Source organism: Schistocerca americana, chromosome 2, assembly GCF_021461395.2.
Source record: "Schistocerca americana isolate TAMUIC-IGC-003095 chromosome 2, iqSchAmer2.1, whole genome shotgun sequence".
Lineage (NCBI taxonomy): Eukaryota > Metazoa > Arthropoda > Insecta > Orthoptera > Acrididae > Schistocerca > Schistocerca americana.
In genome coordinates, this window is record NC_060120.1 from 626,606,116 (window position 1) to 626,623,180 (window position 17,065).

A 17,065-nucleotide genomic window follows, 5' to 3' on the forward strand; every position below is an offset into this window, starting at 1 on the left:
CTGATTTCATGAAGTCATGCATACTAGTTTTCTTCATTGTTTATTATTCATCAGTTGTATTTCTTAGTTGTTTAGTACAATGATGACCGTATCTATTGCATTTATGAAAAGACATCTGTGCCCCCACCCTCCAATTCTTTCCCTCCCTCTTATTTTTAGAGAGAACATTCTTCCTGTGAGAACACGTATGGTGACATACATTAGATGAAGTAATTGTAAGCTAGCAATAAAAAACTTGCAGCAAGTGACAGCTGCATCTACATATACAAGATTACTCTGCAGCTCACAATTAAGTGCCCGGCAGAGGGTTCATCAGACCACCTTCAAGCTGTTTCTCTGCCATTCCTCTCCAGAACAGCATGCGGGAAAAACAAACACTTAAATCTTGCTGTGCGAGCTCTGATTTCTCGTATTTTATTTTGATGATCATTCCTCCCTCTGTAGATGGGTGCCAACAAATTATTTTCACACTCTGAGGAGAAAGTTTGTGATGGAAGTTTCATAAGAAGGCCCACCTCAACGAAAAAGCTGTAGTTTCAGTTATTGCCACCCCAATTCACATATCATATCCATGGTGTGTTCTCCACTATTTCGCGATAGTACAAAATGAACTGCCATTCTTTGAAACTGTAAAACTTTAAAGTCATAGAAAGGTCAGGCTAAATGTATGATAATAGATATGGAAGGACTACAAAGAAGATAATATGATATAACAATGACTCCGAATGCATAATAAAGGGAAAGACAACTGGAATGGAAAATGAAATTTTTTGTGAGGGAGATGGGGGACAAACACAAAAAATTAAATTTGGAAGAGAAGACCGCTAGGAGAGTGGTAAGTGGATAGCCTTTTTATTCAAAGCAAAATAAGCAGAAATAGAGGAGAGGAAGAAAAAGAGAAAGTGGTAAAGTTGATGTCCAAAGAGTTGTGTTTTCTAAGTTTAGATAAAAGGAATGGTAAGAACATGTTACAAAGACAATTCTTGCTTTCAAATTTCTGAGAAGCAGGTAATAATGCAAGTCACATGCATTGTGTAGAAGTGTATTGTGCATTACATGTGTGTGGCAATTTCCTGGTAACAGTATTTAAATCAGAATATCACATTTTCTTTTACTACTTATTCTACAGTACTTGAAATGAACATCAGCTTTGTGAAAACTAGAGGTCTGTAGCTTTAAAACTGAATTTTCTGTGTATTTTCAAAGTCGTAAGACTGACTTTATTGAATTATAGGAAAATCAATTACAAAGTTGTGTAGAATCTTACAGCTGCATCATTAATTTAAAGGGAACTTTACAGCTTCATCATTTATAGGGATACAGTAAGTAGTTAAAAATATTTTCATGTGCCTTTCCAGATTTGTATGGTATTTTTTGAAATATATATACGTGGGAAGCGGGAAAAGTGAGAAGGCAAAATTTTTGAGGAGTTATGGATTTCTTTAACTAATTTTACGTTTGCAAATTATAAAGTTTGTTTTTAAATGAACACACTGCCATTTGTCTGTGTTGTTGTTTATTTAATTATGACCCAGGTTTCAGCCTTTTATCCCATTCTCAAGTGATTGAGCTTATTTGTAAATTGCATAAAAGGCCAGAATCTGGGTCATAATTAATTAAACAAACAATAGTACAGTCAAATGAGGGAGGGGTGATGGTGTTCATTTAAACGTTATTGTATGACTGTTTATAATGTTTGTCATTGCAGTCTCCTGTAAAACAATTATCATTTTTTAGTTATTATTACAGTCATATTTCAAGTATCAAAGATAACTACAATAGGATTCTGAATTTCAAACTCAGAGCAATTTCTGTATATTACCGTTCATCACACAAGCTCTATTATATTTACAAGACTGACATATCACCATTGTATTAATGACAGCAGATCTTCCCTCAAGAAAAGTTTTTCCAGCCTCTTAAATCACATTTTCACTTCCCATGACCAAATAAGTAAGTAGTTCCCGAGACTGGAATGCCATTATCCCACACCTTATTCTCAAACATTGTCTGCACTTCAGCATCTTCAGTTGAGGTTCCAACTGAACAGTAAATACAAGATTGAGTGAATGGCAATTTTATGTAATAATCAAGGTAATTGTTTCCATCACATAGGAACTTAAACTCATAAAATTTTATCACTAAACTGGTTCCCGCTGTGAAAACTGCTTACAGCCAGAACCATACTTCAAGAACTGCCATTAACTGCATTAACCGTAGACTTCTGAAGGTAGATCAAGTGCACAAACTTCATTTCTGTCATTTGAAGTAAACCTGTGTTACAGACAGAATTGGTTTCTGCTATAGTGAAGTTGTCCTCTCCTCACAGTCTTCAGAAGATTTTCATACTGCTTTTATGGATATTACAGGAATTGTAGTTGGCCAAATGATGATGTACCATTGAACATGACATCACATTTCATAAATTAGGAATCAAACTGATGACTTTCCATAACCATAACTATAAATTATAGTAAAAAAATAAAATTTCACCTTACTGGTGATGCATCAATTCTGGAATCAGCGAAAGCACTTCAGATTTATGGTGTCCAATGGATCACATCCACTACTGCTTTCATAACTACTGGAACTGAGGTGTGAAGAGAAGTAATCAATGTAAACTACCTGAATATTGCCTGGCATGTCAGTACTACTTCTAAAAGAGTTGCAAATCTGCAAAATTAACTTCTCCACTACTCAACAATCTTTAGCATTAAAACACATTTGTAAATGTAAATTGAGACATGTTACGGTTTTGTTTGTTAGAATAGCATGCTTTAAAGAACTTTTTGAAGACATGCACCGATCCTGTAAACTCTGTGATTGCTTCCAGCATTTAGATGAAGCAGAATATAAAAATCGAATTGTTTTTTTTTTAACAACAATATAAGAGAAAGGTAGATTGCTATTCACGGTATAGGTGAAATGTTGAGTTTCATACAGTTACATACTTAGCTTTCGCCCAAAGCCTTCATCAGGAAAACACACACACACACACACACACACACACACACACACACACAAAAAGCAAGCAGCAAGCACATTGCACGCACACAAGACCTGGTATCTCCAGGGACTTGGACTGGAAAGGAGCTGTCACGTAGAACAGAAGCAGCAATGAGTTGAATCATATCATCAGGGCTTTGACTACCTACATTCATGCCCTGAAATTACGGACATCCTATCCACAATCCCTCCCACCACTCCTCAAGTGCTATCCACCCAACCTCCACAACATCCTAGTCCATCTGTATGTCACACCCAACTTACCCTGTACCACAGGGATCACATCCCTGTGCAAGACCTACCCAATCCCCCACCCAGCATTTCCTATCCCATTCCTGCCACAGGCTTACCCTACCCCATCAGAGGCTGGACCACCTGTAAAAGCAGCCATGTCATGTACCAGCTCTGCTGCAGTTATTGGAAGCTTTTTGTATTGGTATGACTACTAACCAGCTGTCCATGAGGATGAACAGCCACCACCAAACTGTGTCCAAGAGCAAAGTAGACCACCTTGTGGCACATCATATAGCTGAATGATTTAAATTGGCACTTCACAACCTTTGGTGGCCTGTGTTTTCCTCACCATCAGCTTTTATGACTGCGCAGATGAGCTCTGTCCTTACAACAAATTGCCTGCTCCTGAAATTATCCTGGCCCCAGCCTATGGTAACCTACTGACTTCACATCCTCTACCCAACAGTTTCTGTACATCACCTCCTGCCTGTTCTCATCCCATCACCTTCTTTGTGTGCTGCCCCCAGCCAAAGCACAAGACTGTTTTCCCTTTCCTGCTCCTCTCCTTTTTCGCCCCCCCCCCCCTCTTTCCTGACAGCCTCCTGAAGCTGTGGGCACTCTTTTCTCCCACCACCTATAACCTGCTATCCCTTCTCCTTCCCCATCCCCTCCAGGTTGCTGCTTCCGGGCTATGTGACAGTTGCATTGCAGTTGAGCTGCCGGAGATGGTGATCCTGTGTGCGTGAGGTGTGCTTGCTTGTGTGAATGACTTTGTGTGTGTTTTCTTTCCTAACAAAGTGTTTTTTTAATTCACAGTGTGATATTCACTGGACCTTTGAAATTTCGCTGAGTGACTTTATGGTTCCTTCAAAAATGTCAAATATAGACTATCAGTTGTCCTCCCATTTTCAGTGAATAAAAGACATTGCTGAAGGGGGCATGCAAGTGATCACAGGGGAGTGGATTGTTATGGGGGGGATTGTGATTCCACAAAATGTTGTGGAAATTGCGAAAACGGTGGGATACTTCTTGAGGTAGTGCTGGTGAGCTGGCACTCATTTCAGGACATGATTTAAGAAAATCATTTCTTAGTTCAGCAGAAACTGTACATTGCTTATAACAGTAAAGTTTACTTCAGCATTTAACTGAAATAAACTTTAGATGCATTCCAGACCAGGATACTATTGAACTGTGAGGTAAGATTTCTTTCTGGTGATTAACCATTTTATTGGTTTGCTAGTGTTGCTTGATGAAACACATATATGAACCCATGTCAGTAATATCATTGACATGTAACTTGAATTTATTACAGATGAGATCAACATTTTTTTCAAATGTCTGAAAGTAAACATGACTTCATTTCAGGTAATAAGCTTTTCAAAATTCATAACTCCCTAATATAACCCACATGTTATATAGGTAACAAGCTCTCATGATGAAGCAGAAAACCTGCGCAAAGAAAATGAAAGTCTCAAGATGAATGCAGTTGAAAAGGATGAAAGAGCACGAGTCCTACTGAAAAATTTGAAACAAAGAATAGTACAGCTGACGGGAGAGAAGAGTGCTTTAACAAATCAGTTGAAAGAAGCCCAGGAAAGGGTAGGAGCTGTGGAGCAGATAAAAGGTACAAGAATGTTGAAGTAATAAAGTAGTTGAAAGATTTGAATAAAATAGAAAATGTAAATAACAATATCACTATATATTAATACTAGAGTTTGTCGTTCTGTAATAGAAAGGAGCAACAAAAAAAAAAAAAAAAAATGAATTTCATGCATTATGGATAACATTAGGAAAATAGTGATAAATGACTGCCCCATTTTTTTACTTTTTTTCTATGCTGCATTGTCATGCATGTTATAGTGCTTATTGGCAGGATATATTGTGTAGTGCTGTCACTGATAATGATTTTTTTTCTTCTTTACATATTAATTTCTAGAGCGTTTGTGTATTAGAAGGACTTTGTGGATTCTAACCATTGTTTGGCTGTAGAGTTCATTATTTTCGATGTCAGCATTATTCCTCTTAAAGTCCGAGTCATTATAAGATATTTAATGAATTATGATGTGCTTATGATAGTTATTCAAGACAACAGAATTAAGTTCACTAACTGCTATGTGGAATTGTTGTGATAGTCTACATAAAGCTCGTATTACACGATGCAGATAAGGGGTACACCTTGGCAACAGTGCCACAACTGCACAACTGAAACTGCAGACTGGTTAATGTCACCCAATTACATGATACAAGCAAGCAGAACACAAGTGGTAATGTCTTATTTCTTGTAAAGCTATTATTAATTCAAATTAAAAATTTTTGAGAGCTCAAAGTTCCTATTTATTAAGTAATTGTTGTTCCCTGTCACAGAATGTTCTGAATTATGAGCTCAGTGGTTCATTTTATATTGTGACTCTTTTTTTTCACAGGCATATTTTTATCTAAGTTTACATTGATACAAAATTTTTGTTCATGAAAGATGCAGTTGTTGTTGCAACTATTGTCCTGTCAGTGTATGTGACCCTCCTTAGGAGGGCAGGGCAATGACGGCAAATGAAAAGCCAGAGATTGTTGGGTTAAAATATGGCTAATAAGAAGGGACTCAAGAGGTGAGGCCCAGAGATTGTAGGAATATCCTAATTTTCTGAGAATGTATGTGGTTTGCTTTAACAAGCTATTTTTGAAGGTAGACGAATAAATTCACTCAAATGACACAGTAATGTGAGAAGCAGTTCCCTATAGTTAGAAGTAAGAATTAAACAATTTCCTTACACTTTTGGTGAGCGAGGTACCTTATTGTTGTACAGTAAGTCATGAGGATCAAAAAGACACCTTTCCTCACTATACATCTGGATGAGAACACTCAAGCCTTGTTTTTAGAATATGAAGCAATCACTACAAAGAATGCTTTTCACAACAGCAATAAATAAAAATGCAGTCAATTGGCAGTAATTATTACATTTGTTCAAGTACTGCATTTATGAAAATTCACTCAAAATTATGCCAAATCTGTAATACGAAAGTCTGAAGTCAACTACTATCAACAGGTATCAACAATAACAGTAGAAGTGGAACAAACACAAAACACTCTGAGTACCCCCTTTCAACACATACATGTGTTATTGCTGTCTACTGTGCATGCACAGAAACATGGAAATTCAGGACAGCTGTCCATTTCCATGCACCAGTAATATCTCTGCAGATATTCTTCAGCCACCTTTGTACATGTTTCTTCATGAAAGGATGCTTCTAGAACCTCCCATCCTCATCCCACCGATGCCCTCTCTGACACTCCCCTCCTCTCCACTCCATGACAGTTCCCACACCTCCCCTCCCCTCCCTCCCCTCCCTTCCATGACAGTTCCTACACTTCCCCTCACCTCCCTCCCCACCCTTCCATGACACTCCACCTTCCTCCTGTCCCCTCCATTCCTCTACACATTCCTCTCCTTCCCTCCTAACCCAAACACCACACTCCTCACCCCTACACTCCCATCAGCTCTCCATATTTGCCTCCCTCTAGCTTTCTCCATCCCTCTGCCCACACTCCATCCATCCCTCTGCCCACACTCCATCCATCCCTCTGCCCACACTCCATCCATCCCTCTGCCCACACTCCATCCATCCCTCTGCCCACACTCCATCCATCCCTCTGCCCACACTCCATCCATCCCTCTGCCCACACTCCATCCATCTCTCTGCCCACACCCCATCCATCCATCTCTCTGCCCACACTCCATCCATCCATCTCTCTGCCCACACTCCATCCATCCATCTCTCTGGCCACACTCCATCCATCCCTCCCTCTGGCCACACTCCATCCATCCCTCCCTCTGGCCACACTCCATCCATCCCTCCCTCTGGCCACACTCCATCCATCCCTCCCTCTGGCCACACTCCATCCATCCCTCCCTCTGGCCACACTCCATCCATCCCTCCCTCTGGCCACACCTCCATCCATCCCTCCCTCTGGCCACACTCCATCCATCCCTCCCTCTGGCCCCACTCCATCCATCCCTCCCTCTGGCCACACTCCATCCATCCATCCCTCCATCCATCCCTCCATCCATCCATCCATCCATCCATCTGGCCACGCCCCCCCCCCCCACCCTTCCCTGTCTCGTACTCTAGGGTCTTTCCTCTTTTCCTCCCTCCCTCATGTGGTCTCTCAGAAGGGGAAGGCCTCAGATACGGCCAACCGATTCGGCTCAGATTTGGCAAGTTGCTTGTGTACAACCTAAAACGAAGGACTCTTAAGATATTTTGCCTTAACATCCCCTTGTTTTTGTGAAAATCACCCCTAAAGTAGTCGACTAAAAATTAGTGGGATCGATAGACAGTTGTAAAAAGAGCATCTTTTATTCATCTGGTATGGGGTCCGTAAACACATACGTTTCCAAATGTTGAGGAAAGAAAGTCTTACAACTGCCGCTCATGTATCCACATGGTAAACGCTTGAGAGTGCCGGTATCGCAACGGCCAAAGTAACTGGCTGGGAAGTGGGAAACTTGGGTTCAAATCCCTAGGAAACTGTACGGTTTTAATTTTTTTTAAATGTAGTTTTTCGTATTGGAATTCTTAGGGGTAGGAGGGTTAATAAAGTACTCAACTCAACACGGAATAATAGTAGTAATAAGGTAGCCAAGCTAATTTCCCAACCAACTTGAATTAGTAAAGAATTAAATGTTTAAGCTTTGTTACATGTAAACAACTCTGAGTAAGAGTGCCATGAATTTCTCACAAGGGACCACAGATAGCCAACTGTGGGACTCTTATTTACAGTGAGACATGGGACAGAATGCACAAGGGGAGAGTTATGTTGTCCCGTTTGCCTGTTTGTGATATCATAGTTGTAAACATCGAAGAGTTCGGGTGTCCAGCATGAACCTTATAGAAGTTAACCGGAAAGAGTTGTTTTCCGTCTTTAGGCTGCTGCAAATGTCAAGAATACATGTAAAGATTTTTCAGCATTAATCCGCTGAATAAAATATGTTTTGTGAAAGAATACAGTCATCTTCGGAAAGTAACATATGACTTGTAATGTATGTAGTTTGTAGTAATTGTCTTTTCTGTTTATGCTGTAGTACCTAGTCATTGTGTGTTGTGTCATATCTTTCAGTTACATAATCTGAATAATGGGGAGCATATGCCCTTTGGCCAGTGCTGAATTGTATAATTGAGAGCCTGTCACAACCGACGGAAAGTGGAAAGCTATGGATGCTGTGTTTTGATTTGTAAAAGTGTTGCAAGACAGATGTATTATCAATGCACTATCAGAAACAGGCAGTTCTGTTTCTCATTGAGTGATTTTTGGAGCTGACGAACGAAATGACTTTTGTTGATACTGAAAGAACTGTACCATTAAGGTGAAGCATAAGGTGATTCAGTGGAAGATATCATGACTACTGAATTGCAATATGCTCATAACACTTTCGAAATGTCCGCGTTGCAGGCAATCTGTGCTTCATGTGTTCCTGATGAGTGTTACGAACCGGTTACTAAATACTGAACTACGGTGCTATACCTCTTGAAGTAAAAGTAAAGGTGGTAGCGCTAGCCGGGAAGCATCCAAACTGCAACCTACAAACATTGCAAAGGAATAGAGCAACAACAGCTCTGAAAAGGAAGAAGAACCTAAAACTGGGAAAATGATATCATTAAAGGAGGGACACAATATGACAAATACCAGGTGATAAATAAGTAGACATACAACCAACTTTTCGAATCTCATTGTCATAACGAGAATGTAGCAATGAGAATACTCCAGGAGTGGGCTGCAGGTGCAACGCTTCAATATACGACCAACAAGGATTTTACATTTGCTGCATCATTATCTCGGGCAAGGAATTTCAAATCGAAATATGAAATTTTTCAATGCCACGTCACTAAATACGTCTCCCACAAGGAGGTATAAAGTATAGGAGATATACAGAAAGTGGTGGCTCTTTTAAGCAAGCAAACACCGTCACTTATGACGGTTTTAATCATGATTACGTGATCAACGCAGATCAAACAGGATGCGAGCATCAGGTGAACATTCAATGCACGTTATCACATATGGGAGAAAAACGAACCCTTGTTACAGTTGGTAGTAAAAAAAACTAAAACGCTCGTACATGGCACATAATGCCATCACAGCCTCTGGAACAGAGTTACCTTAGGTTTTCCTGTGTTTACAAGAAACGTGTATTATATTTGATCCTCGTGTTATAGAATATGTCAATTGCTTAACAGACTCATTGAAAAATGTTTACATTACTAGCTCCAAACCCGGGAAATTGACAAATGCAATTTACAGAACATTTCTTGATAATGTTTTAAAACCATATGTTGCTGATAACGAGTTTTGTCTAATATTGGATTCCTGGGGTGGACAAACTAATTCTCTAATGTGTGACACTATGTTTGTAGATGACGAGGGTCAACCGACTTGCATGGTAAAAGTGATACCACCAAACTGCCCACCTGTGTGGCAGTTGTGCCATGTTTATTTCTATTGCCAGGTTAAAAACTTTGTTTCGAGGCTTCAGAATTGCAGTGTGCTTCTCGAAACCCAGCGTTAATTGCACAACAGCACAGATACAATAACTATTCACAGCATAATTCATAACCAACTTTCAGCACCAATTTTTCAGGCAATGATATCGTATGCGTGGTACGCATCAAAATTAATTCCTGAAAAAGACATATTTTTAAATGTAATCCAAGTTTGTTTTCCGCCGACTCTTCCGAAGGAACAGTGTAGATGTTGAAAGACAGCATTAATTAGATGTTCTTGGTGCCACAGACGTTTATATGATAAGTACCATCCATCTAGTTGTTCGAAGAAAAGTAAGGACACGTAACACTGACTGGAAGAACCATTGTGAAGTTACCAGGAGTAACATTTTAGTTGTTTACTATCCCAAGAGGTTTGAGAAATTTATTTGCCTATCTTTTTGTCATTCCTTAATCGTTTATTTACCTTATTAACCCTCCTATTCCTATCAATTGAGATATTGAAAAAATGCAAATGAGAAACATAACATCTGTTGGGTTACCTCTAGATTCGAACCCGGGTTCTCCACTTCCCTGCAAGTTCTCTTAGCCGTTGCGCTATCCGCCAAAAGTGCTTACCATGTGGGTACATAAGTGGCAGGTGTAAAAGTTTCTTTTCTTGATTTCTGGAAAAGTATACATTTGTAGACCACATATCTGATGGTGAAAAGTGCTCTATTTACAATTATCTATCTCTCCCACCAATTTTGAGTCATTTGCTCGTCATGACCTTTAGGGGTGATTTTCTCAAAAAGGGAGGGTGTTGAGCCAAAATATCTTAGAGTCCTTCATTTTAGGTTGTACACAAGTGACCTGCCAAATTTGAGCCGAATCCATAGGCAGTGTCTGAAGGTCTTTCCCTTGTCAGTCCTTCCCACCTTATCTCCCTTGTCCCTACTACTCCTCCCTCCCTCCCTCCTTCCTCCTATCTTTTCTTCTGTCCATTTCCTCTTCTGCCCTCCATCACCATTCTCCCCCCCCCCCCCCCCCCCTTTCCTCCTCAATCTCCCTACCCACCCTCAACCACTCCGAATAATACAATACCCACTTCTTCAGCCTGCTTGTTAGAGTTTATCTACTATTTATGGTTCACATTTCATAAAAAGGTTATTGGTTATGGGATTCTCTATAGTTAATTTGTTTCCGAGCCATAGAATCGTGTTACTTGTCAAATTTACTTAAGCAAGGATCTATTGTCAACCTTCTGTAATACCATGAGAAACAAAATTGATAATTCCTGCTGAATATTTGAGTTACAATAATGTCCACCATGAAGAACAATTTCAGGTATGGTTCTAAGATGTGTGTCCTTTTGTTTATTCACATTAAAAAGTGCAAAACGGTAAATAATAAATTACAGAATACATGAAACTAAGCAGGGAATACTTCTTTTTTCATAGCCTTGGAGTTGTTCAGTGATCATTTTTGTTTTTGTCCCATTGTCCTTTCTACGTAGTTGTTGCTGCTGTTCATGGAGATCTATTGGCGCAGGAGGTTTACTATATTTTAATTTACTCTTCCTTTTTACAGAAGAAGACAGTGCTCGTCTAATATCTTTGACGTCACAGTACGAGGGGCGGATAGTGCGCTTAGAGAAAGAAAATGCTGAGCTAAGAGCAGAGAAACAGAGAGAGACTGAGAGGCTTCAGCATATACAAAGACAGCTTGAGAAGGTAGGTAGCGGGCAGTAGATTTTTTTTACTGAAAACTTTGTATTCAACTTAATGTTGTGGATATATGCACCAACTTGTGCTTAGGCTGTCATTTATACTGTTCTTTTTCAGTACTAAATGAAGGCCATTAAAAAAAGTTATGGATTAAGACTCTGGAATAATTTGATGATTTCTAATTTGAGAATCAGAGGGGGGCGGAGGAGGAGGAGGAGGATGTGTAGTGAAACAGTTATTGGAAGACTACAAAAGAATTGTTGAAAAATGGATACTGGATTAGTGAACGGTTTTATTATTAGGTCTACTAATTTGGTTTTCATTTCTTTTATTGAATTTAGTGTCCTCTTCCATTTCCACTGTGTTCAACTGTCACAAAAAATCTTTTACAACCCCAAAACTTTGGTCAGAGACATAGCAGCATCTTAATAAATGTGCACAGAAATAGGACTGTTCACTACACTGTCAAAATTTGAAACTCCTCTGCCAGTAAAATATCTAGAGATGATAGAGCACTCATTGTGTTTTAGCAATAAAATAGCTTGACGTGGTTTTTCTGTACGGCTTTATTTTTGCAGTATCTTTCAATGTGTGGTTCTCGAAGCAAGTTACTGTCTCATTGTAGTTAGATCAGAATAAGATTGCCTCTTGGCTCAAATGCAAATGAGCAGAGCTGTCATTATCTCTAAATATTGATATGTGTGTTTGTGAGGACCATGTGACTTCAACAATTCAGAAAATTTTGATTATTTTATATCATTTTCATTAATTTATACCTTGGTTTCATGTTTCGCTTTAAGATTTTTCAAAATAGTATGAATGCCGGATGTTTTCTTTCCAACAATATCGTCACTTCGACGGATTACTTACCTCTAATTCTTGTTTTTGCTATCTTTCATTCTTGAATCTTCATAATATTCTTTCTGTTGGTTTCTCTGTTGAGCTTTGGAAGAAGAGATGTTTCGTCTACAAACAAATTCCATATATCGCCCTGCAATCACACTTGTTGCTTGGTCAAAATGGCAGCACCATTGTGTTTACACTCAAAAAACAGGGAGAGGAGATAGTGGAAGCGTATACTACAGTGTTCATACAAGTAGAGCACTGTCACAGGCTACATGTTTGAGTCATTCCATGTCAAATCAACACTGATTCAGACTTGATGTCTCAGATTTCCATGATTTTTGGTATGCAATGATATATCATAGGCCTATGAATAAATACCTAATTTCAGTTATGTAGCACAATTATTTTTGAAGTTATTAATTTTTAAATATTTAAATTATTATGAAGAAATTTCATGTTCTGGCACCTTTGGTTGCCTATAGGCTGGCAACCAGTGATGATATGAACCTGAGAGTTGTCTTATTTTAAAGCTGTTGAATGGGGCTTTAATGTATGATATGCCCCGAGATAGGGGTTACAATTTTTAAAAAACTGAAAATTTTAAACTTAAATTTTAAAATTTAAATTTCTCAAATAGCGGCAATTTTAAAAATTCCAAAAAATTATCAAATATAGTTTGTAATGTCTTAATACATATAGCAAAGTTCTATCATGGGATTTCAATGGGACCAGGACATATAGAAATTCAGAAATACACGTTTTGTGTAAAATACCAGAATTAGTATCGTTTCAGAAAATTTTGAATAGTTAATTGAATGAAACGAGCAAAACATTACAATGAAACAAGCAGTAGCTATTACTTTTACATTCTTTGATGGAGAATGTAAGTGTAACATTAAAAATCCAATATTATGAGTAACGTTAAGTGTTAACAAATTAATTCATCGAGACTTCAGTCGTTGGAGGATATCCACAAATTTGTTGACTTCACTGTCTGGTAAACTGTATGTTCGGCATTTCTGAGTGATGGGTTCACTTTGCATAACACATCTGCAAAAGGGTGATGGACCTGAAGGATGGAGGAATGTAACTTGCACTTTACTGCAATCTTCATCTTCGTCCAGAACATAACTCAACCACCAAGTGTCACCATAGATTGATGTTACATACCCACTAATATCTGCAAATAATATCTGCTGTATGTCCTTTACATCAGGAAATACGCTTGAAACAACTTCAGAAGAAAATAATTTCACATTTACTTTGGTTCCACATTTAAGAGGTATGAAGGCATGAAATTTCCGGGTGCCTGATATAGTTACAGCGGTATTGTACCGGCTGGCCAGTTGTTCTTCAGTTTTAATGTATTTTTCAAGGGTCACAAATACGAAGTCTGTGTTAGATATGTTCTGATGTGACCATTCAAACAGTTGCCTTGTGTCCATAATTTGGTCCTTATATAGTCTTTGTAGGCTTGCTCTGACTGCTAGTCTTTTTACTGTGGCCCCCCAGCCCATCGCATGGTCCATTGCCATGTGTTGTTGCTGAAAAATGCCATTCAGCCTCAGCTCCAAAATCTTGCTTGTGGTTACACAAGTTAATAAAGTTTTTTTATTTTTGTATTGGGCCGCAGAACTGTCGGAAAAATAGAATAATTTCTTGGGAGATCTTTGAAACTTGCATTTCAGATTTTCCATCAACTTTGTCTGGATCAGGTAGACAGCTGTAGTGTTGTGGTTGAGGCAGTCTGATATTATTACAAAATTTAAGTGTTTGACATCTTTCTCTTTAAAAAACACCACAAAAGGGTGAATGGTTGCCCGACTATTTTACCAATGATATGATTTGCCTCATCTTGCAAGATGATCGAATAATTCTCAGAAAAGTCACAAATGACAGCCACTTCACATTCCATAAGATTTTCTCTGGTATGTCTCAGAAATGCACTTTGTTCCTTTGCTGTGAAGTTATGACAAAGTAGGACAGGAAGTTTTTCGCAAAATACATCAACAAATTCACCTACCGGTTTTTGAATTATTTCCAAGTTACATTGATCCACAGAATCCACCGTTGGTATGTGATGTTTCAGTTGCATTGTTTTCATATGCTTTTTCCAAAAGTTCTCTAATCTTTTTGGTAGCTGGATGTGAAACACGATTTGAAAAGAAGCAGTCAGTTGATGGTGGGCTGCAAACCACCATTTGCAGGCAGTCCTTGTATGTTTTAATTTTGCCATCCGTCATTGAACTCATTCTTGCATTTTCAAACATAAGCTTCACATTCTGATGAGTGGTGCACACACAGACTGAGTGTGTTCCACTCTGGCCTGCTAGCACACAATTTTTAGGCCCAAACTTAGAAAATCCCACTTTTACAGTTGGGAATTTTTCTTTGAAAACTATATACGCTTCTTTTAAATTATTGAGCATCAACCTTTTTGAAACATGTTCTTCACCACTTGTGCTGTCGTCTTTCACTGATATAAAGTCCTTCATCCCTGGCATCACTCTGCTCATTTCATCACTTGTAAAAAATCCTTTAACAGTATGAATGATACGATTTGACAGACCTTTTCCTGGTTTCAGATCAGGACCAGACAAGGTGCCCTTTTTTTCCAACACCCTGGCTTGTCGGACTAAGTAGTTAGAAGACGAAAATTCCAGCATTACTTTCCTCACACTCCAGCTGCCAGGCATAAGAGTCAGCAGTTGAAGCTTCTTCTTCCTACTAGTGAAGCTGTTGTTTACCTTCTTCAGATGTGTTAAGTACTTTCCTCACACTCCAGCTGCCAGGCATAAGAGTCAGCAGTTGAAGCTTCTTCTTCCTACTAGTGAAGCTGTTGTTTACCTTCTTTAGATGTGTTAAGAACTCATTTTGTGAATCATCATGCTCATCATTGCTAGATGCATTCACTAGCAGTTCTCTCTTGACAGCCACATTGATTCTGTTGGCCTTCTTAGTAGAGTAAATTTTGGATTGCATCCTCTTTTTGTCTACAGGCGACTCTCCCGTCTCTAAAAGAGAGCTGTTAAGAGAACTCAGGACTTCACATACATTTGAAAATGGTACTTCAATAGATTCTTCAATTTCAGTATCAGACTGACTTTCTTCATGTATGTTACTAGTTCCAGTTCATTTTTCAACTTTGTCAGCTGCTTCCTACAACTGTCACAGACCTTGTATAACTCAGGTGTTCCTGGAATCAAGTCACACATCCATGAAGTAATATGTCTCAAACCTTTTCTTGCATGGGAGTGATTGGGATTATTAAAAGGATTAAAATAATCCATTTTTACTATCTTGTCAGTGGTATCCATCATGCAAGGGAAAAACATTGAGAAATTAACAAGGGAAAGTGCAGTGGCTAAGAAATGGGCTGTGTTCTAAACATACAATATCACAGGAAACATCAAATGAACTTCATACGAGCAACTTCGATGTGATGCTGGCTATAAATGAGTAGTATTGTCTGCTTGACCAATCAGCTTCCACCTTGTGGAAGGGGATTTCCCATGAGGGAAAACCCCTTTTTATCTGAGTAGGTCAATCAGCTTCAGTTTTCTTTTAAAGAGAGGTTTCCAAACATGGTACACTAAACAAAGTAATCATTGCGTTTTATTAATTTAATAGTGTCCTCTACACTGCATAACAGAATTGCTAATTCAAAACTAAAATTTTACAAATTTGTACATTATTTACAAAACGTGTATTCCTGAAGCCTTGTATCTCCTGATCCAATTGAGGTCCCATGACATAATTTTGCTATATGTATTAAGACATTACAAACTATATTTGATGATTTTTTGGAATTTTTAAAATTGCCACTTTTTGAAAAATTTAAATTTTAAAATTTAATTTTAAAATTTTCGATTTTTTAAAAACTGTAGCGCCCATCTTGTGGCATATCATGTTACAGCCACATTCAACAGCTTTAAAATGAGACCACTCCCAGGTTTATATCATCACCAGTTGCCAGCCTGTGGGCATCTAAAGGCGCCAAAATATGATTTTTTTAAAATTAAATCTTTAACAATTAATAACTTCAAAAATAATTGTGCTGTATAACTGGATATGTGTGTGTGTGTGTGTGCGAGTGTATACCTGTCCTTTTTTCCCCCTAAGGTAAGTCTGTCCGCTCCCGGGATTGGAATGACTCCTTACCCTCTCCCTTAAAACCCACATCCTTTCGTCTTTCCCTCTCCTTCCCTCTTTCCTGACTAAGCAACCATTGGTTGCAAAAGCTAGAATTTTGTGTGTATGTATGTGTTTGTTTGTTTTTCTATCGACCTGCCTGCGCTTTCGTATGGTAAGTCACATCATGTTTGTTTTTGAAATTTGGTATTTTTACATAAGTCTATGATTTATTGCTGCATACCAAAAATCATGAAAATCTGAGAGATCAATTCTGAATATTTCCCAAAATTGTGTTAATTTGACATGGAATGACCCATTCTGGCCATGGTTCTTATTTGCAACTTTCTAGACCAGTTCTATAGGATTTACATATAGATGGTATGACAACAGTAGAAAGGAAACCATTTTCTTGCGAAATTTTGTCAGTAGAATAAAGAGAACCAGCTTGGTGCTGCTTAATTAATGCCAAAATATTGGCTTTCTTGTCTTGCCTGTACATACTTTCAGTTACTTTCTGTCCATTTCTACATGGTAGTCCAAAGTTTTCATGTTACATTTGCAGAGGAGGTATGATGGAAATGAAACTCTGGATTTATAACAATGAAAGGTTGCTTGGCACAGTTTTAAACTGTCACTTGGAATTATTT

At 38.5% G+C, this 17,065-nt stretch overlaps 1 protein-coding gene across 3 annotated transcripts in view; it reads left to right on the forward strand.

The window, feature by feature from the left end:
* Window positions 1-17,065, forward strand: part of LOC124596478 (nucleoprotein TPR) — a 278,178-nt gene that overhangs the window by 145,345 nt on the left and 115,768 nt on the right. For all 3 annotated transcript variants that reach the window (XM_047135622.1, XM_047135620.1, XM_047135621.1), the window contains exons 22-23: window positions 4,660-4,864; window positions 11,302-11,444. In XM_047135622.1, coding sequence (XP_046991578.1) covers window positions 4,660-4,864; window positions 11,302-11,444 — 348 coding nt within the window. The remainder of the gene's footprint in view (window positions 1-4,659; window positions 4,865-11,301; window positions 11,445-17,065) is intronic.